Source organism: Nipponia nippon, unplaced genomic scaffold, assembly GCF_047370975.1.
Source record: "Nipponia nippon isolate SJK-2023a ecotype South Korea unplaced genomic scaffold, ASM4737097v1 scaffold_17, whole genome shotgun sequence".
Taxonomy (NCBI): Eukaryota; Metazoa; Chordata; class Aves; order Pelecaniformes; family Threskiornithidae; genus Nipponia; species Nipponia nippon.
Genome location: NW_028262333.1, coordinates 6,011,745 through 6,035,542, shown reverse-complemented (window position 1 = coordinate 6,035,542; position 23,798 = coordinate 6,011,745). Strand labels below are relative to the sequence as shown.

Sequence of the window (23,798 nt, the reverse complement as noted above, 5' to 3'; positions counted from 1 at the left end):
CTGGCTGTCACGGGTGGCCGTGTCGGGGAGCTGGCCCTGGGGCAAGGCGGGAGCAGAGGGGCAGCTGCAGAGCAGGCGGTGGGTGCAGCCGGTTTGGCACAGCACCCCGGGGCCGCTCGTGGGCTTAGCTCTGCAGCAGGCTGCGGCCGACGGATGCCTCTTGGCATCAGCAGCGGGTTTCGCTGGGGGCTGCTCCTTGTGCCGCACTGATCGGATGCATCCTGGTGCTCCGGCAGGGAAGGGAAGCAGAAGGCCGTCGGTGACGCTGTGAGAGCTGGGAGGAAGCTCCAGCCGCAGGAGGGGATTTCCAGAACATTGTGATCTGCTGCTTATGCAAATCAGGAACTCAAATTAACCTGGCAGGATGGGAGGGCTCTGGGATGGAGGGCAAGGGAGAGGCAGGGGAGGGAGTCTGGGAGAGTGGGCTGCTGGGAGAGGGAAGGAGGGAGCCAGGAAGGGATCGGGGTAGGCGAGGGGTCTGCAGAGGGATGGAGAAGCGAGGTGCTGGGGAGTGACCTTGCTCCCCCAGACCTCCCGCAGCGCCCTGCCTTCACAGGGGGTCAGAGTCCCACCGTGGCTTTCCAGGGATGCTGGGCTGGCTGCTTTCGCTTTGCTGGGTTTACCCTCTTGCTGAACGAGAGCTTCCTTCTCCCTCTGCCTCTGGCACGTGAGGCAAGGCTCAGTGTCACCCGCTTCGCAGGAGGGGATCACCACCTCCTGCCTTCCTCCACAGCCTCACCATCCTCCCCCTCCCTCCTCCACAGTCAGCAGGGGATGGGTTATGGTGGGACCTGGTGCAGCCCCACAGCAGATATGCCAAGAACTGTGGGAACTGGATCCGGGAGCACTCAAAGGATTTCCTTGCATGCCTTAAACTTTGAATTATTCAGAGTCCAAATTTGCAAGATCAACAACAGGCACAGAGGGGATTTTCCCCTCTTCCTCTCTCGCCAGGCCATGTCTCATCCAGTTGCAATGCCTGAGAAAAGGGTTCCTCAGCAGTCATCACGTCCTGGAAAGCTGACTGCAGGGGTGACGGTGTGGGGAGAGCAGCCCTGGCAAGCTCAGCCGTTTCCCCAGCCTCAGCTCACTGTGGGGAACAGGCTGCTCAGTGAGCAGCACATGGATGTGAAGGGCAAGGCTGCTTCTTCCTCCTTTGGCTTGGGAAGAGGAAGACCTGAAGAAGAAACCTCTGCCAGCTCCCAAGACTCAAGGCTAGGTTTCTCCCCTCTGGGGGAAGGGGTGGGTGGGATGGAAGTGGCTCGCTCATGTTGCAGCGTTGGGCCAAGGACCAAGACCAGCGTCCCGTGTGTCTCTGCACCAGATGCGGCTCCTCCCAGGGTTTGGTAGTAAAGAGGATCTGCAGTGGCCCCCAGAGCTGACTCAGAGGGAGAGGTCCGACCCTCTGCACACCAAATGTGGGCTCACGGGGTTTTTTGGATGTTGCAACCTGTGAAATCTGGCATTGGCTTTGCCTGGAAGTGAGTCCTTGCCCCCAGCATTGCTGGTCAATGTGCAAGACAGCCGTGTGCAAGGTGCTGTTGTGTAAAGCCCAGACCCTGGCAGCAGCTTCTCGGCAGCAGCCCTGAAGGCTGAAGCGTGGGTGGCCAGCACGGACCTGCCTCTGGCCCTTGCCCTGCTCACAGCCTTTCTAATTCTTCCCCTTTTTTGTGCCCATCATTTTGTCCTCCCCTTTCCTTGCTTTCCTTGAACCACTTGCCTTCTTGTTAACCACAGAGGCAAGCCATGAGATCTGCCATCGATTGCCCTCGGATTGGGCTGGCTGGAGCCAGCGGATGGAGTGGGGCTGTTCCTGGAGAGCAGTGCTATGAAGTGCATTTTCTCTAGAGACCGGGATGCTACAGGGATGAAGCTGCTTTGCCTCAAGGGTCTATATCCTGCCCACGTATGGAGGGTTTCATGGGCAAAACAGTCCTCACTTGGGGAATTTTTATTTAATTTATTGTCAGTTAACACAAATTGCTAGTGAGTGATTTGAGCATAAACAAAACAAGTGTTCTTCCTTCCCCAGGCCTGGCTTAGGCCAAACATGTTCTTTCCCCTTCCTAGACTCAGTGTTCCTTGTTTCACCACAGTTTACACTCATTTTCTCTGTCGCAAAACCTTTGGCAAGGTGACAAGTCACGTGTAACCTTCTGGCTGCTGCTTCTCTGTGCTTCTTACTGGGTTTCTCGACTTCTTTGCGCTTCTCCGTGTCCCAGGGTCCACAGCCTGTCCTGATGCTGCCCGTCCCCAGGCTCCTCTTGGTTCACTTGGAGTCTTTCTAAAGCAACATCCCTGCCCAGCGCCTCCTCCTTCCTCCTGGCTGCTTTTGCCCAGAGCGTCTCATGTTCCCCAGGGCTCAGTACTGGGGCCAGTTCTGTTTAATATCTTTATCAATGATCTGGATGAGGGGATCGAGTGCACCCTCAGTCAGTTTGCAGACAACACTGAGTTGGGTGGAAGTGTTGGTCTGCTGGAGGGTAGGAAGGCCCTACAGAGGGACCTGGACAGGCTGGATCGATGGGCTCAGGCCAACTGGGTGAGGTTCAAGAAGGCTCAGTGCCGGGTCCTGCACTTGGGTCACAACAACCCCATGCAGTGCTACAGGCTTGGGGAGGAGGGGCTGGGAGCTGCCTGGCAGAAAAGGACCTGGGGGTGTTGGTTGACAGCCGCCTGAACATGAGCCAGCAGTGTGCTCAGGTGGCCAAGAGGGCCAATGGCATCCTGGCTTGTATCAGGAATAGTGTGGCCAGCAGGAGCAGGGAGGTGATGGTGCCCCTGTACTGGGCACTGGTGAGGCCGCCCCTCGAGTACTGTGCTTAGCGTTGGGCCCCTCACCCCAAGGCGGCCATGGAGGGGCTGGAGCGTGGCCAGAGCAGGGCAGCGAGGCTGGGGCAGGGGCTGGAGCACAAGGCTGGGGAGGAGCGGCTGGGGGAGGTGGGGGTGCTCAGCCTGGGGAAGAGGAGGCTGAGGGGAGCCCTCATCGCTCTCTGCAACGGCCTGACAGGAGGCTGGAGCTGGGGGGGGTGTCGGTCTCTTCTCCCAGGTTACAAGTGATAGGACGAGAGGCAACGGCCTCAAGCTGCGCCAGGGGAGGTTTAAGTTGGATATTAGGAAAAACTTCTTCCCCAAAAGGGTTGTTGGGCACTGGCACAGGCTGCCCAGGGCAGTGGTTGAGTCCCCATCCCTGGAGGTATTTAAAAGCCGGGGAGATGTGGTGCCTGGGGACATGGTTTAGTGGTGGGCTTGGCAGTGCTGGGTGAGTGGTTGGACTTAGTGATCTTAAGGGTCTTTTCCAACCTAAACAATTATGTGATTCTATGACTTCTCTGGGCCTGGTGTGCAGTTCTCAGGCTCTCCAGCACAGAAGGCAGCAGGAGTTTAATTCAGTTGGCAGTAGGAGATGCATTTACTGTTATGCATGACACCAGATGGGAGCAGGTCTCCAAACAGGAGCTGGCTGCAAATTTATCAACCTCTGCAAGGAAGCATCAGGGTGAGAAACAGGGAGAAAATGCCCCAGGTGCAGAGTGGGTTCCAGGGGCCATGCTTGTGCTTCCCACGGTGCCGTCACCCGCCTGGCGTTGCCCTCGGGGTGGGCAGCTCTGCTGAGCTCAGTCCAGTTTGCGGTTCCCCCTGGGAGGGCAGCCCCAGGTGTGCTGCCAACCCCAGCAGCATGGGGGCGGGATGCTGAAATACCCTGTGCTTAAAGAGGATATTGAGTGTGCTTGAGTATTTGCATCGATTAAAATGCCGCTGGCTGTTTTCTGCTCCAACTGCTGCTGGAGATGGATTACTGTGGAGCTGGGGCAAGATGAAGGCTTTTTGGCAGCAGAACTTCCCAGGAGAGGGAGTTGCTCCAAGGAGGAAATCCCATCTTGCTCTCCCCCCCGTCCCAAACCACTGTGTTACTCTAGTATCTTGCCTGCGTCATAGGAGCAGCCGGCAGTGGGTGCCAGGGAAATTCCTGGCCTTGGGACCGATGCGCTGGGATCAGCCAGGCTTACTGGTGGCAGCGTCGCCCTGAGCCGGGCTGGGGACTGGCCCTGAGGGGCTGCCTGGTCTCAGTCACGGTCCTGTGCCACTCCAAGGCAGCTGGGTTGTAGGTGACGGAGTCACCGGTCACAGGCTTCTAGCAATTGTGGTACAGCCAGAAATTTCTCTGGAGCGCTTATGCCTGTGCCCAGGGAATACACCCCTCTGTACGCTCCCCGAGAGCCTGCGCTTTGGCAACAAGGAGGCAGGATGATAGCTCACACGTTGCAGCCCTGTGCTAACGCTGAGCAGATTTCCCCCCCTGCTCTGGAGGAGCAGAGCTCTGCTGCCCCAAATCTGGCTTTCCCAGGGGTACGGGGCTGTCTCCCGAGCCCCAAAACTTCTTTGGACATTGCAGCTGGGTCCCTGAGAGCACCGTTCCCAGCTGCGGGGCCGTGGCCAGCTCTGCTCCCCGCAGTCGCTGTGCTGTGCCCGGCTCTCTGGCAGCCTCACGCCTCTGCTGCGAAGCTGAGGGCTGCAGTGCTGAGCCGCAGGAAGAGATGGGCAGATGAAGATCGGGGTTTATATCCTCCCTTCAAAACATCTTTTGCATCTGCTTGAAGCCTTCACAGCAGGTTCCTGGCCAAGGAGGTGACCTGTGAGCTGCTGTGGGCATGGGGTGGGCTCAGCCACCCAGGTGCCACCAGGACTGGGATGCCCAGTCCTTATTACACACAGGGGCAAGACAGAGGCGCCCAAATCTCTATGGGAGAGAGGGAAAAAGCTTCAGCCAGGCCCTTTTCCCCTGAGAAAGGTGATTTTGTTACAAGGGGATGTTTTACAGGAAGGCATCAAGAGAATTTTCAGTGGAATAACAACCAGCTGAGTCGTTTCAGCTTCCCTGGTTTGTCTCTACATGTTGCTGCTTCTTGACCTCAGCTGGTTTTGAAGTGTTCTAATCATACGGTGTTATTATTCCTAATGCTGCTTTGATATTTTGAAGGTGAAGCTTTCCTCACCCGGCTGTTCTGAGGAAAACCTGGGTATTCAAGACTTTTTGTTCCGACTTGGAAACAATTGAAAGTGCTGGGATTCCCCACTTTTGGAAATTCCAGTTCTTTTCTCCTGGCTGCTGGGAGGGAAGTGCAAACATAAACTGTTTGGGGGTGTAGCCTCTATGGCATGTGCCTTTCAACTGCTTCTTCAGCAGCTTGAAGGCACAGGAAACCACTTGCGAGGACGTGTGGATGCCATCAAGTCCGATTTGTATCTGTTTGATGAAAGCATCATCCACACAATGGCACGAACCCTGCCGGGGGTTTTTACAGGCATGAAGCGAAGCTCTCAGTGAAATCCCTGCACTGTTGCCAGCCCCAGATGCATTTCCAGCCCCTTTCTCAGCAGTGGGGGACCCTGCGGTGGTGCTCAGAGGGGCTTTGGGGTCTCCAGGGCCCTCCCTGAGGCTGGGGCAGGGCTCTCTCTTGCCTGCGGGAGCAAGGAGACACTGAGACTCCTCAGCACGGGCTCAGTCCCACCTAAACCTGCCCCAATAAATCCACTGCTCTTGCCTCAGGGTCAGCAACAGTAAGGTTTTATTGATGAGATTTAAAATTCTCGTTTCCATCTGGGTAAATTCCTGGGTTAGTGGCATCTTTGGATATGAATTCTTTTGCACCGAGACAGACAATAATCCCCCTACCCAGACCCCTCTGCTCCCCTCCCAGAGACTCCCCCGCTTGCAATGTGGTGTTGCTTTCCAGCGCAAAGTGAGTCGTCCTCTGCAGGGAACCGAGCGGCCCCCGAAGCCCCCGAAGCTGCAGTGGCATCAAGGCAGTGGGTGCGTGCGTGCTGGCTCAGACACGAAGAAGGGGCTCCCGCGGCCGCCTAGTCCTCCCCACCGCACAGGGCCAGCAGAGCCTTGCGGTAGTCGCCGGAGGTGTCCTTCTGCAAGAGGGAGACCCATGTCAGAGAACCACCTACTGATGCCTGCCCTGGGGAAGCCCAGTTCAAGGGCACGGGGAAGGCACAGCTCCATGCCCTGGCCGCTCCGCAGGCATCCGCGCAGCAGTGGGAGATATCGGCACATCCCCTCTATGGCCAGAGCTGCCAACGCTGGGGCAGGTTCCCACTCCCCAGGCGATGCTCAGCCCCTGTGCCGCTCGTGGCACTACTCACGGCTCGGGTCCCTGCAGGGCTCGTGCCCAGGGCTCAGCCAGACAAGGTGACAAGCTGGGGAGGGATGCCCGTAGCCCCTCACCTCGATCATGTGGTGCAGTGATTTGTCAAACAGGTCTACAAACTCGCTGCGGATGTTGAGCAGGTCGATCTCACTCCGGGAAATCATGATCCGGGTGAGGGTTCTTTCATCAGTGCCAGCACCCTGCAAAGTGGAGCTCGAATAAATAACGCTGGAGGGACTGGGGCTCAGGGACCCTGCCGGCATCTCCAGCACAGTCCAAGCTGGGGAGTGGGTCCAGAGGAGGCCACAAAAATGACCCGAGGGCTGGAACACCTCTCCTATGAGGAAAGGCTGAGAGAGTTGTTCAGCCTGGAGAAGAGAAGGCTCTGGGGAGACCTTATTGTGGCCTTTCAGTACTTAAAGGGGGCTTGTAAGAAAGATGGGGACAGACTTTTTCGTAGGGCTTGTAGCAATAGGACAAGGGGTAATGGTTTTAAACGAAAAGAGGGCAGATTCAGCCTAGATACAAATAAAGAAGATTTTTACAATGAGGGTAGTGAAACACTGGCACAGGTTGCCCAGAGAGCTGGTAGATGCCCCATCCCTGGAAATGTTCAAGGTGAGGTTGGACGGGGCTCTGGGCAACCTGATCTAGTTGAAGATGTCCCTGCTCACTGCAGGGGCGTTGGACTAGATGGCCTTTAGAGGACCCTTCCAACCCAAACTATTCTATGATTCTACAATCTCTCCTTGGACATCTGCTGGGCTTGCTGCTGGCAAGACACAAGCCTGCCGCATCTCCTGCTAGCCCCAGAAAGCTGATGCGGTATTGGTTTGAGCTCAGCTCTGCCCTGCTCCCTCAGGGACGGCTGGGGACAGAGCCCATCGCTGCCGTGGGGTTAAATCAGAGAGTCCCAAAGGGTGTCTGCCCAGCATAGCCCCCTCCCGCAGCCCGACCCCAGGAGAGCCCGTCTGCACCTTCATGGACTTGTAGAGCTTATCAGCGAAGAAGGCTGGCTTGTTCTTCACACTCCGGACTGCAACACAGAAGGGAGAGAAAGTGGGCTCCTGGCTCGCAGCACCCAGGGGACCCGTCTCAGCAAGGACCTGTGCCACCCATTGGGTCAGCTGCAAAACCTCCTTGGTACAAGGGTGCAGGCTTGGCCCCGTAGGACGCCCTATAAATGCCCCAACCCCATGCCATGCTGGGAGTCTCCATGGCCCAAAGGCAGCAGGAATCTGCTGTCACGTTGCCTTGGCAGAGGCAGGCAAAGGGGCTGCCTGGCCTCCGGGGAGCCCGGCCCCGAGGGAGAACCCGCCGGGCACTGACCGATGGCCAAGAAGGCGTCCCTCACATCTCCCGACATCCGCTTCCTGATGGCGTGCTCCACATCATGGTTGGTCATTTTGATGAACTCCTGAAACACTGGGGATGGGGGAGAGGAAAGAGTCACCGCTGAACTGCTCCGTCCCAGCCCTGGGCACCCAGGAGACCCGAGCCTCAACCGTGGAGGCTTCTGGACCAGATGGGACCAGAGCAGCCTTTGGTGACCTCAACCAGCCACCCCAAATCCCATCTCCTCCCACCACTGGGGAGACAGGGCCACCCCAACCTCCTGCTGCCCAGGAGTGCCATCCAGCCCAAATCAAAGCACTTGTGTCACAGCTGAGGATCCAGCAGCGATGGAGAAACGTGGTCCTACCTCTGCGGAGGTGTGGGTAGCTGCGGGTGCAGAGGATGCTGAGGAAGCGGGTCTCCAGGGAGTCGTTGGAGTCGTTGCTGGAGACGTCAGCAAGTTTCTGGAAGAGGAACCGAGAGTGAAGAGGGAGGCAGGGGAATGGGCATAGTGGAGAAGGGCAAAGACATCAAACAGCTCTTCCTGGGATAGCCAGTCCTGAACACCCTCCTGCAAAGAGGGTGGCCTCTCATGAGCAGGAAAATAGCTTTTTTTGGCCAAAAAGGGCATTTCTTATGCATGGATGTGAAGGTGCGTGGCTGCACGCTCGCGCATTACCTCTGAGAAAAGGTGTTTTCCAGTTTTTGTGAAAAAGCTTTGCAATGCTCATGGTTAAGACTTTTTTTTGTCCTTTGGGGATGATATTTTGGGGGTGACCAATATTGAACAGGAAATTCAGAGCTGCCAGACACAGGAGCCACCCTCCACCCTGGGCTGCAGCAGTGCTGCCCACGGGCAAAACGGCTGCCACCCCTGCGGCGGGGCTCAGTGGGGAGGCTGTGTGCATCGTGCCTGTTAGGCTATTGCAGTGGAAAGTCATCCCTTCCCCAATTCCCACTTTCAGTGAGCCAGGGAAGCCAGTCCTGAGTCCCACACTGCCAGGACCATGGGTCCTGCATGCAGGCAGCAGGCAGGATTGGTCCCCAGCCCTCCCAAGGGCAGGAAGGTGGCTTTCCCTCTCTCCTGCCCTGCCTTCTCCCTGCCCAACGCTGCAGGAAAAAGCCCTTGTGCAGGTCCCATCTGTCCCCTTGCCACCCATCCTGATGCAAAGACCCTGGAGCCCCAAGCAAGCAAGCACAGCCCATGTGGTCAGAGGAGCCTGGCACGTGGGGCTGCAGCCGAGGACCGCAGCATCCCCTCAAACATGCAGAAGGCTGAGGAGTGAAAGGGCGGGCACTCACCAGGGTCTCAGCAACAACCTGGTGGAGAGAGAGAGAGAGACAGGAAGACAACAGGGTCAGAAGGTGCTGCTCAACCTTTATCCTTCCCTGACCAAGCCTGGGCAAAATCCCCCCAGATGACCTGTCTCCAGCTCCCTTGCTTCCCTGTGAGTGGGGACCTGTGTCCTCCTCCAGTTTGGCCCCTATACTGCTAGCTGGGACGGGGGGGGGTGATCTTTGACCAAGCAAAGTGAGCTCCCCACCCCTGGGACTTGGGTACTAGCCCGTTGCTCCTTGGGGAGCATCCTTGCCTGGCCCCACACTGGCTCACGCCAGCCTGCCTGCCGCTGCCAGGCGCAGGCAGCAGGAGAAGGGGAAGGACGGCTTTGCTGACAAAATACAGCGTGGCCCCAGGCCAGCTGCCACCCGGCTGGCTCGTCCCCGTGTTTGTCATCCCTGGCTCTCTCTTTCTCTGCAGCAGGTCGAGGCGAGCGGCAGCGCATGCGGCGGGGTGCAGGCAGCGCAGCATCCGCTCCCTCTGCCGGCAGCAGCCCCGCCAGGAGAGCTGCACATCTGCGTGCTGCCGGCATGCGTTGGAGCAGGCAGCACTGGGACAGGACAGCCAAGCGAGAGCGCGGGTTTGGCCCTGCACCAAGCTTCCCAGCCCCTTTCAGAAAAGACTTGGCTCGAAGGAGCAGGAGGCCAAGGTGCACAGCCCGAGGGTCACAGGTCTCCTGGGACCAGGAGCTGAGCCAGGCAATGGGGCCCCTGCACCCCCTGCACCATTTCTGGCTTTTCTTCCCCCTCCGGTCCTGGCTCACCACAGCCCAGTAAAGATGAGGTAATGGTTTGGGGGCTGGGGCTGGCATCCTGGCGTGCTGGCAGGGTGAAAAGCAGCTTATAGGCTTCAGGGCTGCCCCATGCACAACACAAAGGGGTGGGTGGCTCCTGCGGACCAGCCCAAAGCTGCCTTTGAAGCTCAAGTGCCAGATGTCAGCATCAGCGTCTGTGACTGCAGCCCAAAGTGGCAGCTCTGCCCAAGAAATGCTGCAGCCCCCAGCTGGGAGCTCCCCAGGGCTGGGCCTTGGGGCTGCTCTCATGGTTTGCAGTTTCCCTGTGCATGAAGCAGCAGAGCCCAGGGCATCAGAAATCAGGACTGGGAGCTTTTTCTCCAAGGGTGTCACTTCACCTGGCATCTCCCCCTGCAGCTTACAGAGACCCTGCCCCAGCAGCATTTGCTTCCCTGAGGATGCCATTTCCAGACCAGTGGATGCAACATCGTCGTTTTTATTTTATGCAGAGCCTGTAACAGCCCTGCCGGTACGGTTCTTACCTTGGCATCTTCATGCGCCTGTGTGAGGTTCTCTGGTCCTTCGTCGCGGTTGCCCTGTGATTCAATATAAAAATCATGGAGCTGGGGAGAGGACATCTCCCAGGAGACCCCCAAGTGAGGGGGTGGCAGACAGGGTCCAGCAGCGCTGCCCAGCCAGGTGGTGATGCTCTGTCTTCTCCATAGCCACCGTCCTCACAGAGCCCACCGCTGCCCACGGCAGGGAGGGGACAATCCCCAGCGAGAGAGCCGCCCTTACCAGGGCCAGGGAGACGAGAATCCTCTTGAAATGCCCTGATGTGTCGGAGCTCAGGTCGTCTTCCAGGCGCTTGTGGTAGGCTGTGGAGAAGGGGGACGGCTGAGCCCTGCACCCTGCCTGCAGCTGTGCTTCCCACCCACCAATGCCTGTTGTGGCCATGATCCCCGTGGGGCCTGCGGATGGCGGTGGCCATCCCCCAGCCTTTGCATGGCTGAAGCAGATGCCTCCATCTGCTATTTTCAGGCCCGGGGAGGAGGGGATCACCCCAAAAGCTCTAATGCCCTGGGCACGAGCACAGCCTTTTGCTCCGGGTGCTCCGGAGGGAAAGAGATCATGGCAAAAGAGTTCTCAGGGGAGGAGACATTGGTGGCAGAGCTGGGGCACGTCACCGTGACACAGAGAGAGGCCAGGACTAGCGCTGTGCTGGGGGAGACCAGCCACAGAACCATCTGTTTAAAACCATGGGCTCTCTGGGGGAGAAGAGGCTGGGGATTCAACCTGGGGCTTGCAGCTCTTGTTCCCTAGGGAGAAGGGCGGATGGATGGAAGGGAGAGAGAAGTGCAGGGTCTGGGGGTGTGAGAAATCACAGGATGGATTTGAGGACTCCTGCCAGCCTCATCCCAGGTTTCCACTTCTCTTTAATAAGGTGTTGGACCTGGAAAAGAGCTGCTCTTGCCTGGAGGGACTAATAGACCTTCACAGCACCAAGGCATGGACCCAACCCAGAGACAAAAATTGTACCCCAGGCTCTGGAAGTGGCCTCGTACAGCATTAAACGCGGTCCGTGCCCAGGACCGGGGTGCTCCCCACGTCCCTCCTGTGCCGTACCTTCCTGATACGCCTTGTTGATAGCTGCGATCTCCTGGTTGTTCCGTGTGGCCATGATTTCGATGAGGACGCTCTCATCTGTGCCGGCCCCCTGGAAGAGAGCGGCATGGCGGGGTGCTGCGGGTGCCAGCGCTGGACGAGGACACGGCGGCATCGCCCCGCCAGTGCCAGGCAAGGTGGGACTGCTCTAACCCCAGGGCTGCCACATGCCAACAATCCAAGTCCAGCAAATGGCCCCAAGGGCTGGTAGGAACCAGCATGAAAGTGCCCAAGTGTGCTGCTAGTGGGGTCCCAACTGGTGTGACTGGTGGATAGTGCTGCACACCACTGGTTTGCCCCTACCCTGGCTCTCCTGTGGGTGCCTGTGCCTGGCAGGGCACTGCTCATGCTGCAAAGCGGGGATGCTCTGTAAAGCAGTGGAAGGCCTCCCTGCTTTGTGTACAAGCTGGCTAGAGCGTGCTGGGCTGCAAAGGGGGCAAACTGGGCTCCCAGCAGGTCTTGAGTGCAAACCAGGTCTTTGTCCTGGTGCTTTCTGCTCTGCTTTCCTTCTATATAGGAGAGGAGAGCCTGGGGGCGTGGGAAGCTGGGGTGCACTCACAGCCTGGGTACAACCACAGTGAAAACCCTCTCATCCTCACGTGCTGAAGCCGATACCACCAGTGTGGCAGTTACCTCCACAGCCTTCCTCAGCTGCTTGGCATCGTACTGCGCCGGTGTCAGCATGAGCCCGAGGATCAGCTTGGCCAAGCTGCCTGACAGCTCAGATTTCAGGTCTGCCATCAGGTCCTGCAAAAGCGTTTGAGGGTTCAGTCCCCAGCTCCTTCTGCAGGGATGGACCAGCCGAGGCAGGGGAAGGAGAGTGTGGAGGTGGGAGACATCTGGGAAGACCCTTGGGGTGGTTTAAGGTCACATTTTGGGGGGTGCCTCTGGGGAGATCCTGGCTCTGGAGTCCTCTGTGTGGGACCGAGGATGGGGCAAGCTCGGGCTGGTGGTGCACCCAGAGCACCCAGGCTGCTTTGACAACTCGGTCTTCCATGCTGGGGCAAATCGGGGTGCCCTGGCTGCCCACCGCTCCCTGGGCAGGATTTCTTTCAGCGAGGGACAGGTCTCTGCATGGGAGGGAGCGGGATGCGGACAGAAGGAAGGAGCAGGGTGGGAGGGGGGGCCGGCAGTACCCTGCCGTAGTGAGCCTTGTAAGCCTTTAGGATCTGCTGCCTCTGGGCGTTGCTCCTCTGTGTCACCACCTCGATGATGGCCCCTTCGTCCGTGCCTGCAACAAGAGCAGTGATGCTGGGGAGAGCCAAGGGGGCCAACAGAGCCACACTGTCACCCCTGACCGCGAGCACGTCGCCATCCTACCCCATAAACAGGAGATGGGGAAGAGGGAGCTCCCATGGCTCCAAAACTGGCTCTTTTCCCTCTCCCCAGGGCTTTCATGCAGCCCTGCTTGGGCCAGGGTGGGTTTTCTGCCCCAGGAGCTGGAAGGGGCTGGGTCCACGGTCCCCGCTTACCCAGGCCCTTCATCGCCTTCCTCAGCACCTGCGCGTCCCCATCATCGTTGAAGCCTCCTGCGGGGTGCACAGTTCCTCGCAGCTGTGGATGCACAGAGGGGTTTGGGTTCATCCCTGAGCTGGGTGGGATGGAGGGAGGGATGGAGAGAGAGAGTGATGGACAGAAAGAGGGATGGAGAAAGGGAGGGATGGAGAAAGGGAGGGAAGGTGCCACCCGGCAAGCTGAGGCCAAAGCAGGTCGTGTGTTAGTGCAAGCACCTGGGGCTCAGTGAGGATGTCCCTGCCACTGTCACCCCTTCCATTGAGGGGCAAACCATAGCCAGGCCAGCAGAGAGCGGGGAGAAGATGGCAACAGACAGTCCCTGGAGTCTCGGTGTCCTGCTGGGTGGTATACCCGCCTCCCCAAGCACTGGGACACCTCGGTCGGGGCTGATCACATCAGCTGAGAGCCAGAAGAGGAGCCGCTGAAAGTGACTGCCCTGTAACTCTACCCTCCTGCCCTGTAACTCTACCCTCCTGCGTCCTTACAGCTCCCAGCACATCTCTGTCCTCCCCATGCACGCAGGGCTCAGGGTGCCTTTTCTGAACATCCCAAAGCGCCCTTTTGCGGGTGCCTCGGGCTGCATGCAGGGTGCCAGCTCCCCGTGGCATGGCCGTGCCCCGGCCAGCCCTGGGGAGCAGGAGGTCTTCAGCGGGCACCGGAGCCAGCGCTGCAGGTGATGGATTGCACAGACATGCAGGGCCTGCCGCTGAGAGGGAGGGAGGCCTCAGAGAGAGGAGGGGGTTAGTGGAGCCTGCGGGGGGCGGCCAGCCCTGCCGGGGTTACATCCCACCAACCTCATGCCCTAAAACCAGAGAAAGGTGTCGAGAGAAGCAGCGGAGCAAGAGGCAGAGCAGAGGTGCGGGGCTGGCCATGCCCCACGGCAGAGAGGAGCAGCCGGGGGGTCCTAAGCTGGCGGGGAACGGAGAGGGGGTACAGGGGGGTACGGGGGGTGCTGACCTCTACTTTGGCCACTGCGCTAAGCTCCCACATCCGATAGGCCACCTGCGCCGCCTCGGGGAAGAACTCACCTGCGGCACTGCAATGGGAGGGCAAGGACAGGGTACAGTGAGCTGTGGGGGCCCCATGCCCCGCCAGCAGCCGCCCCCCATCCCGTCCTGCCCCTCCATGAGGGACATTTTGTACCCGCCGGGTGCCGGGCACAGGGGCAGGTGGGCAGGAGCCGGCTGCTTGCTGTGGGGCTGGGTGGGAATGGAGGAGATGCGGGTGGTAAATCCCAACCGCCCCCACCAGAGCATCCTCCCTCCAGGCGTTTGTCTCTGCCCTGTGGGGCTGCCACGTCCCAAGAAGGGACCATGGCGTCGTGGCTGGCCATGCAGAGGGGCCGCAGGGCCCCTCGTACTGAACCGCTGTCACTGTGGCTGCTGCTGGTCCAGGTGCTCCACCAGGCTTTGACCCAGAGGTTTGTACCCAGCACCAAGGGGATGAAGAGGGACAAACAGGGGCGACAGGAGGTCTTACTCATCGTCCCCGCCACACAGCTTCAGCAGGGCCTTCTTGTACTCCCCGGAGGTGTCCTCCTGGAAAGACAGATGGAGATGGAGAACCATGCGGCAGGGAGGGTCAAGGTAGTGCCGTGGGATGGGGGCATGGAGAGGCGTCTCTCTGTGCCTTGTCCTCAGAGATGGACACCCGGCACAGGGTGGCTGGGGAGGGGGCTCAGCCCTCCCACGGGCGCTGGCATCATGAGGGAGGCAGCACCAGCAGCTTCTCGGAGGGCGACCGAGGACCCCCAGCACTTACCTTTATCATGTTGTAGAGAGATTTCTCATACTTGGTCCTGAACACCTCACGGATGTCCAGCATGTCGATCTCGCTGCGGGACACCATGATGCGGATCAGCGTGTTGTCTCTTGTGCCCAGTCCCTGCAATGGAGGAGCCCCCGCATCAAGCCTGGGATGGCCAAGCAACCCCGCTCAGCCCATCACATTTGGGACCCTCTATCAAATTTCTACCCAGCCCTGGGTCTGAAGGAATAACTCCTTTGGAGGGAAGAGCAGAGACACCAGGTCACATAGGTCCTGTCTTCATGGACCTGCGTCACCCTGCCCTCCAGCAGCACCCTGCAGCCAGGGCACCCCTCCTCCAGCCAGCTCCCCGTGACGCTGAGGGGGGATCTCCTGGAGGAAGGACGATCCACTCACCTTCATAGCCTTGTAGAGCCTTTCAGCAAAATACTCTGCAGTGCTTCTGATGCACTTAACTGCAGGGAAATAGAGGCGTGGTGAGGGACCCTGGCACCCAGCTACGCCAGCACCCCAGCCTCTGAGCACCCATTCCCCTCGGGCACCACATTCAGCATCCCCACCCGCCCCGAAGGAGCCTCCCTGAAACCAGGCACAGCCGCAACCCCGACCCCGCTGGCTCTGGCACTGAGCCCTACCACCCCGGCAAGGCCAGCAGCGTGTTTTCACAGCACTCCCCACGCAGGGGCTGACTTACCCACGGCCAGCATCAGCTTCTCGAAGTCACCAGAGAGCTCTCCCCGGATGCTCCTCTCGATCGGCTTCCCAGAAATCTTCAGGTACTCATCAAAGACTGCAGGACGAGAGCAAGATGATGCCTGGAGAAGCTGCCAAGACACCTTCAAGGCCAGCCCTGAGCTTGCAGGAGATGCTCACCCAGGCGCAGGTGCTGCTTGCTTCGCCGGCCAAGGATGTAGATGAACTGGGCCTCGTCCGTGCCCCATTTCAGCTCGCCGGCTTCCAGCAGGTCCTTGTGGGATGGGGAAGGCAGCAGAGCCCGAATCAGGGTGCTGCTCACGTGGGGCTGTGCCCAAACACGGGTGCCCTGGGTGCCCACCCGCTTTTTGCAGGCCTAAGTCCGGATGGTCCCAGTGCCACCAGCCCCATCCCTGCCCGGATGCCACCTGTCCCAGCAACCTGCCAAGCCTCACCTTGGCATCCTGCTCCACCAGGTCCTCGCTCACCACGTCGTCCTCCTCCCTGGTGCCCTGTGGGACAGAGACGGGCTCAGCCCTGCTGGGCGCAGGCACCCACCACCTACAGACGCTGGACAGATGGACATACCTGAAGCAGAACGACAAGCATCTTCTTGAAGTGGCCTGAGGTGTCTCCAACAATGTCAGCCTCCAGGTCTCTCTCGTAGGCTGGTGGAAGAGGGAGAGGTCAAGGCCTGGAGAGCCGGATCCCCTTACCTCTGCCCCTTGTCCTGGCCCGAGGGGACACAGGGCAGCCCGTGCCCTTCCCCAGCCCTCACCGTCTTTGTAGGCGGCCACCAGGTCATGGATCTCTTGGTTGGTGCGGGAGGCGAGGATCTCGATGAGGCACTTCTCATCCGTGCCAATGCCCTGTGGGCAGAGACGCAGCCCTGTGAGCAGCGGGGCCAGCCGGGGTGTCCTCCGAGGGGCCCCGGGGGGGCTGCCCACGCCGTACCGCAATGGCATCTTTGATCTCCTTGGCGTCGCTGTAAGCTGGGGGCCGCATCAGGCTCACGATCAGCCGCTCAAACTTCCCCGTCAGCTCGTACTTGAGGTCTGCGATGAGGTCCTGGTAGAGGGAAAGAAAGGGGCTGGGGGACCCTTTGCTCCACAGCATCTCTGAGTGCGTCCAGGGAGCAGTGGGTCCCTGTGTGGGCTGGTTGGTGGCAGCCACGGCCACCTGCGTCTGCAGTGGGGGCAAGAACCAGGGAGGATTTCTGCTGTTACCTTCCCGTAGAGGGACTTGTAGGCTTGGCAGATCTCCACTCGCTGCTTGTTGCTTCTGGATGTGATGAGGTCGAGGATGGCCTCCTTGTCGCTGCCTGCGGGGAGAGCCGGGACTCCCATTTAGCCCCACGGCTGGGTCTCACCTGCCAAGGCTGGGCTTATCATAGCCAGCCTGCCATGCCCAAAGCAGCTTCAGACTTGGGGCCGGGAGGAGAAGCAGAGCCGAGCTGGCTCCAGGGAGGAAAGGGGAGCCAGGGGAGGTCCTGGCACACTGCTGAAGCAGACAGGCAGCTGAAAGGGGAGGCGATGCAGGATGCCCAGCCATGCAAGGGTCAACCAAAGGAACAGGGGACATCAGGGTGGCCCCGGGGTGACAGTCCGGAGGAGTGTCCATACCAAATCCCTTCATGGCATTGTACAAGGCCTCTGCGTCCTGGCTGGCATCAAAGCCTGGGAAATCCTTCACTGACCCCCTGTAGACCTAGGGGAAAGGAGGCGAGAAGGTGAAAAGGGAAGGAGCAGCCCCGGCTGGAATGGGGGGAAGAAGAAGTTGAAGCTGAGCAGGACCGGGGCGAGATCCGCTCCCGCTCGGGCTGCCCAAAGGCAAAGCTCAGCCTCAAACATAAACACTTGTTCTTCTCCTCAGTTGTTTCCTCTCCCATTTGCTCTCCCCGCTGTGCAAATTTTTTGCATGCCAGGTCACAAGAGTACACAGCCTTCCCTCTTGTATCTCACTGGCATCGCTGTTTGCTGCTTGTGCCCCGTGTTTAAGCTGAATACAACCCTCCTTGCCGTGCCAGCAAGAGCTGGTGGTTTGGAGAGAGGTTTCTTGAGCACATTTGGGTTCCCAACTCCATCTGGGGAGGTTCAGCAGGAAAAGGGGAGACCCCATGGGAGGGCTGGACACCCTGAATGCAGGGGAAGGCATGGAAGGACCAGGGCGATCCTCCTGCAATGCAGCCAGGAGCTAAGGGGGTGGATTGGGAGCGATGAAGGAAGTCATTTTCCTGCCGCCTGTTGTGAGCAGGGAAACCCTCCGGATGCCGAGGATGCCCAAGCTCTGCATGGCCTCCCAGCGAGGAGACACATTTACAGGCACAAAATCATTGTGGGCTGCTAAGTGGAAAGCACTGAGAAGTGCCAGAGCTGCCAACAGCTTGTCCTGCCCCAGCGTGTGCTCCTGCAGGGCCCAGGCTGGTCCGAGGGGTCAGAGCAGAGATCCTGGATACAGGGAAAGACTTTCCTGGGAGCCTGAGAAATCCTGGGGGTTGGCATGATCCACTTGTGTCTGTTCCTCTGCGCCTGCAGGCTGCACAATGGGGAGCCCAGGAGCGACACCCCCTAACAAAGACCTCAGGAAAAAGCAGGGACCGGGCTTCCCCTCCGCAGGTCAGCTTTGCTTGGGGAACTCGCCTCGGGCTGGACTCCGAACAAGATCACCACAAACCCTGGGTAGAAGCAGATGTGAAACCAGCCCAGCCCCACATAAGGAACTGGGACACATCCCAGCCAGAGGCACGAGTGGGAAGAGCTGAACAGCAGCATTTCCTTAGTGGCCGCGCTGGGGAGCGGGAGGGCTGAGAGCCAGGCTGAGCCGGGGCTCTCAGCTGTGTCAGCACCCTGGGAAACTCTGAGCATCCTCCCGTGGCTCTGCTTGTACCGTGTGCCAAGTGGGTGCCTACACCTCCCAGGGCTTACTTGCTCAGGAGCTGCCGCAAGGCTTGTCTAAAATCCCCCTGAGCTGTACGAATGCCCAGGGCTGTTACCAGCGTGGGCATCTGAAGCCGACATGTCCCCAGTGAAGATGGGCATCAGGCAGGCAGCACCAGTGCCAGCATCCCTGACCCAGCAAGTGCCTCCAGGAGTGAACCCAAGGGGATGGACACGGGGCAGCCCCGTACCCATCACTCCTCCAGGCCCCATCCCAACGCTGTGGCACAACAGCTCCACTGTGCATCTCACGCAGCTGGCCTTGGTACCCCCATTTTCCAGGGAGAAACCAGTCCATGCTGGGCACATCCCACAGGGCCTCTCGGGAGGAGCTGCTGGCACTGGTGTCCCACGTGGTGGGGACCAGGTCGGGCAAGAGGAGACGCTGCCCTTCGAGGGAGCCAGGCGGGCACAGGGACGGATCGTATTGCATGTGATTTCATCCAGAGAGCTGGATTTAGCCCTGCTTCCCGGCAGCTCCCAGACCCTTCTGGCTCTGTGTAAGCTGCTGCCCACACACATGCCTTGCAGAGACATAAATAAGAAGTTGCAGGGCAAAGGAGGTGCCTGGAGGCAGCAGGAGGGGATGAAGGTGGCGGGAAGGTGCTGGGGTTGCACAGGTGGTGATGGGGAGACAAGAGGTTGGCCCTGGTTAAACGGGGAGGAGGAGGAGGGCTGCGTTCCTGCCTGCTGAGCCATCGAAGCACGAGCTGCCTGCCTTGCCTCAGTGCTGCCATGGCGGGGGCAAGGGAAACTGAGGCAGGAGCTCAGCACTGTGCATCGCCCCACGCTCCCTGCACTCTTCTGGGAACGAGCTCCAGGGAAGTGCAGAAACACCCCTCGGGAGGGAAACAGCATCCTGCTCCCTGTGCCCTCCTCACATCCCCATCCCCCTTTCGGTCCCCACTTCAGCTGCCGGGGCCCCCCGCCTCCCCTCCTCCAGCCTCTGAGTCATCCCGGCCGGCCCGGGACCTCCCAGCTAAAAATAAGCCAGGCTGGGGCTGGGAAGGTGGAAGCAAAATTCCCAGCGTGGCTTTGCTCTCTCCCACCACGGCTTTGCTCTCTCCCACCACATGGCTCCTTGGGGTCCTGGACCACCACAGGGGTGACGCTCACCCATGCCGTGCCTCAGTTTCCCCACCCAGAGGCAGCCACCCCCGTGGCTGGGCAGGAAGCCACGGGTAAATTGGGCTTGAGGCAATGATTTCTTGATTTCTCGAGGGAATGGAAAGCAGAGCCTGGCCCCCAGCAGTGGAGAAGGGAGGCTCTGGACTTGGACTCCTGCCCTGCCTCGCACAGTGCAGGCAGGCTGGACCCCGCAGGCAGGCTGGACCCTGCCAGCCACAGCTGCCCACCGAGGCAGGGTTTTCCACCCACGCCGAGATGTTTTCCTGGCTGCGAGGGAGCACCTGCTCACCCAGCTGCCACATTGCACCAGCCCCGGCTTGGAGGAGGGAGAAATCCAGGCTGGGGCGGGGAGAGGCCCAAGCGGGGCTGCACGCCTCGCAGCGGGCTCAGGCACAGGCGGGATTTCTCTCCAGCGAAAGCCCAAATCCCCAGCGCAACGTCTTTTCTCCTCCCCTTCCCACAGCTCCGCTTCTCTCCCCCATCCCACTGTGGTCCCAAAAGGATTTTTGCTCCTCGCTGTCCCTGCTCTCCCGGCTCCCCGCCCCGGCGCTTCCCCCATCTGCATCCCATCCAGACAGCCCTGGCTGGAGAGGCAGGAATGTAAACAGGCTCCGGGCAGCATCGCGCCCCGTGCACGTCACCACCATCCTTGCTGCACAACGGAGACGCTGCCCCAACTCGGGGGTCTGCCCTGCGGCACCCTCGGTATCCATCCCTGCCGTGTGTGGGTCACCCTTACCTTTCCTTTGGGTGCCATGGCTTCCCAAGCTGGAAATCACCGGAGCGAGGGCAAGGAGGAGCTGCAGGAGGGAACAGAAAAGCTGCTGTGAGCCAAATCCCCCTCTCTGCGGGCTGCGTTAGTTAAGGGAGGCTTCGCTCCCTCCCTTGGGTGCTGCTGCCAGCCATCGCTGCGGGAGCGGTACCCGCAGGAGGGCGATGGCTGGGTGCTGCTGGGGAGGCTCAGGGAGAGGGGCTTCACCAGCCACCCTGCAGTCACCAGAACTGAAATCCTTTGGTATCTGGCACCGAGTTGAGGACCTCACGGCTGGGGGCAGTGGAGATGGGCCCCTGTGCACCTTCCTGCCAGTGCCGAGAGAAACCAGGAGGGGAAGAAAGCGCTGAATACATGGAAATGGGCCGAGCATCCTCCATGAGGCTGGCCCTCCTTGCTGCACCCCGCAATGCTCTCCCTGCAGCCCCCCAAACCCTGGCACCATCCCAGCTCCAGCAGCTGCTGTGGATGCCCTGTTGCTGCACAGTGCTGGGGCTGGGCAGCCCCTGCAAAGTCCCATCAGCTTTATCTGAGTTTCTGTGCACCAAATCAAGGCCGTTATCAGTCCCACGCACCCAGCGCAGCCCAGGAAACACAGTCGGGTTTCCAGGGTGACTCGCAGGTTGTTTTCTAACACTAGCACCATTTATAGCTGCAACCCGCTGCGGTGTGGACTCTCCCCACCCCCCCAGAGAAAGTCCCCAGACAGCGCCGTTTGCTCCGAGAAAGCTGACAAAGGGAGAGAAACAGCTGGAAAATGGAGCGAGGCCATGAATGAACCGCTCAGCGTCAGCTGAGCTCCAGCCATGAGGCACGGCTCCCTCCTTGCCAGCCCTCGCCCTCCCTCCGAGACACGTTGCAGGAAAGCTCAAGGCGCCGTGGGGCTGCTCTTGGGGGTGTTCTGCCCCCAGCTGAGCTTGATTTCATGCCATGGAGCGAGAAGGGGAAAAACAGATTAACTTTCCCAGCCTGGCCCCACATCCCTACGAGAACACCCATGGAGGGGGAGACCCAGGCCCGTAGCTGTTGGTGCGGCTGGGTCACCGGGCTCTGGTGCAGGAAGCCGCCTGGCACCCGCGGGCATCCTTGCCGAGGGAAGGAAGTTTTGCAGAAAACCAGACCTGCCTTCATCTCCCCTTCCCCTTTCAGCTGGGGAAGCTGCAAGCCTCGGCCGCCCTTCTCCGTGGCTTCTGACCCACCGTGTGCCCCGTGCATAGTGGGGCTGCACTGCGGCAATGCTGGGTGGGTGCCACAGGATCCCAGCCCCCAGCCCACACAGCCTTTTAACACCACTCGGGAGCCTGTACGTGAAGCTGTGTACCCTCCAGGGAACAGAGAAAGCCCTGCGTGGCACAGCCCTCCTGCCTCACTCCATGTATGCGGCAGCTGGGCTGAGACTGCCCAACTCATCTCAGCAGTGGTGGAGAATCCCCGGCCACACCCAGTTCCCAGCCTGTCCCTGCAGCGCCCCATCCCTGTCCCCCACCGCTGCTGACACCTCCGCAGAGGCTGGGGGAGCAGCCCCAGCTCTTGCCCTGCCAGCAGGCGATCCGGGGAGGATGCCCGAACAAACACACTGCATCCGTGGGGCAGATGGCAAAACCTGGAGGCTGCAGAGCCCGGGCACGGGGATGTACCTGCCTCCCCCCCGAAACGATGGAGAGGTTTGGGTTGTAGGGGTCCCTGGAGAGAAAGTGCCATGGGAAACCCTAAATGATGTGCACAGCCCGTCCCCTTTGCGGAACAACCCGCCTTTGCCAAAAAGCCCCTGTCCCCCCAGCAGCGTGCACCCTGCCGGCCTCTCCATGGCCCCACCACGGCTTTGGGCTCAGGGGTTTCACCCCAGGAGCCCGGCAGCTATTTTGGCAGCCCGCTGCCTGGCGGGGCCCTCCTGGCACAGCCACACACAGCGAAGGCCACGGCACACCCAGCACCCCGCCACCCATCGTCCTGCCCGTGGGGCGGAAAGGGAGCTTTGCTGGGTTAAAAAAAGTGGCATCCGTCCTCCCTGCGTGGCAAGGGAGATCCTCAAAGTCCCCTGCCCCACCCCAGCGCCGAAAAGTCCCCCTGCCCTTCTAGAGCTCTGTGCCTCTGGGGTGTCGTATGCTGCATTTGCCTGTGCAAAACTCGGTGGGTGCCGAATCAGGGGGATTCTCCCCACCGAGGCCAGCTCAGACCCCTGCATGGGCGTTTCCACGGCCGCCGCAGTGCCGGGGCACGGACAAAGGCGCATCCCAGCCAGGACACACCCATGGGCCCCGCAGCAATGCCTGCGCCCACCCGAAAAAGCACCCGCTGGCAGTGCAGCCCCCCAGGCTTTTGTTAAAAAAGAAGGATTTTTCATAAAAAGAAAAAGAAAACAAGAATCCCCCCTGCAGCCACCCCTTGGAGGAAGCCTCCGCTTGCACGGCTCAATGCCCAGCCAGGGCTTTCCTCCCCTCACCGCCGCGGTGGCTTTGCACACCAGCACCGTCCCCTCGCCTACCAGCACGGTCCCCCTGCACGCCAGCGCAGACTTACGGGCGTCACCAAGGTCTGGCCGGGCGCGCTTGCGGGAACAGCCAGCGCGCTTGGTGCGTACTTGTGGCCGTACGCTCGTCCTTGGCGTGCAGCTGTTTCCTCCCGGCGAGACGTCACCGCTTACGAGCCCTCCAGTCCCCGCCTGCCACGGCACTGGGGTCAGGGCCACACTCCCACCCTTGCTGCCATGCCAGACCTCAGCCTCTCGGTTTTGGGTGCCCACGGTGCAGGGGGACCCGATGACGCCCACAGAAGCACCCTGCCCCTGCCAGGGTGCGGGGAAAGGGGTCACTCGGCAGAAAAGCCCCACCATCCGCATGCAGGGGCTGTGTGCCAGCAGTGGTGACGCACATAGTGTGAGGCGATAATGGTGATTACACTTAAACTACAGAAATTTCACCCCCTTCTGTCCCCCCTGCCCTGGTTTCCTGGTGAGCGCTGGGGTGCAGGGTACCCCGCTGCCTCCCGGGCTGGTCCTGCCGCTGGCCACCTCCGCCTGCACCAAATCACCCCCTTCCCTGGTCCTGGTTGGGAAAGGTCCATCCCTGAGTCTCTCTGCAAAAGCCAAGGGGGAGAGTTGGCCCCCCAGGACCTGCTTAAGGGGGAAGGTGCTGACCAGGGCTGTGCAAGCAGCATCTGTGGGGCAGGAGCCGAGCTGGCACAGGGAGCTGGGGCAAGGCAACCCAAACCTTCCCTCCCGTGCTGCAGACACGGGGATGAAGACCTTGCAGCACAGTCATGGGTGGAGATGCAGGCTGAGCCTCTCCAGATGCTCCCAGCAGGCTGTACCGCTGCCTGCAGTGCCTGGAGGCCCTTTGCTTCCCTGCATTGCCCAGGTTCACCCCACTCCTTCTTTACCACCACCCTTTGCTCCAACCAGCAGAGAAGCTGCAGAAGGGCTGGAGGGGCTCCCCAGGAGCCATGGGCAGTGGTGTCTGTGCTCTGGCTGATACCAGCAGGAGCAGATGAAACCAAGGGCCCCCTTGAGATGTTGAAGGCTGCTGGCATACGACCTTTCAGGCATCCAAGTGCTGGTGGTACCCACTGGCTAGAGCATCTCTCTGGGGCTGCAAGGCAGCTGAGCTGCTCAGCCCTGCCTGCCCTGGGAGGTGGTGGTCCTGGGCAGCAGGGACCCCAGGCTGGGTGCGACATGCCCAATGGCTGGCACATGGCCACAGGGCTGTGCGCCCCCGGGGGACTGGAGGCACCCTGGGAGGGGGAGGCCCTCACGGCCAGC

At 60.3% G+C, this 23,798-nt stretch overlaps 1 protein-coding gene across 3 annotated transcripts; it reads right to left on the bottom strand.

The window, feature by feature from the left end:
- Positions 1 to 5,547: 5,547 nt before the first annotated feature.
- ANXA6 (annexin A6) lies at positions 5,548 to 22,700 on the bottom strand. Of its 3 annotated transcripts, none has more exons than XM_009466819.2 (26): positions 22,562 to 22,700; positions 20,009 to 20,069; positions 16,828 to 16,912; positions 16,432 to 16,526; positions 16,160 to 16,273; positions 15,984 to 16,074; positions 15,794 to 15,873; positions 15,661 to 15,717; positions 15,386 to 15,479; positions 15,207 to 15,302; positions 14,909 to 14,967; positions 14,507 to 14,629; positions 14,225 to 14,283; positions 13,703 to 13,781; positions 12,703 to 12,784; positions 12,367 to 12,461; positions 11,864 to 11,977; positions 11,192 to 11,282; positions 10,364 to 10,443; positions 10,108 to 10,161; positions 8,796 to 8,813; positions 7,861 to 7,957; positions 7,488 to 7,583; positions 7,136 to 7,194; positions 6,236 to 6,358; positions 5,548 to 5,922 (listed from the first exon to the last, which is right to left on the bottom strand). In XM_009466819.2, the coding sequence occupies exons 2-26, from the start codon at positions 20,024 to 20,026 to the stop codon at positions 5,863 to 5,865; spliced, it is 2,019 nt and encodes a 672-aa protein (XP_009465094.1). In that variant the 5' UTR covers positions 20,027 to 20,069; positions 22,562 to 22,700; the 3' UTR covers positions 5,548 to 5,862. The 3 variants fall into 3 exon arrangements, with proteins under 3 accessions (XP_009465094.1, XP_087610149.1, XP_009465095.2); XM_087754023.1 differs by having other exon boundaries at positions 22,527 to 22,604; XM_009466820.2 differs by lacking the exon at positions 8,796 to 8,813.
- Between the last annotated feature and the right edge of the window lie 1,098 nt (positions 22,701 to 23,798).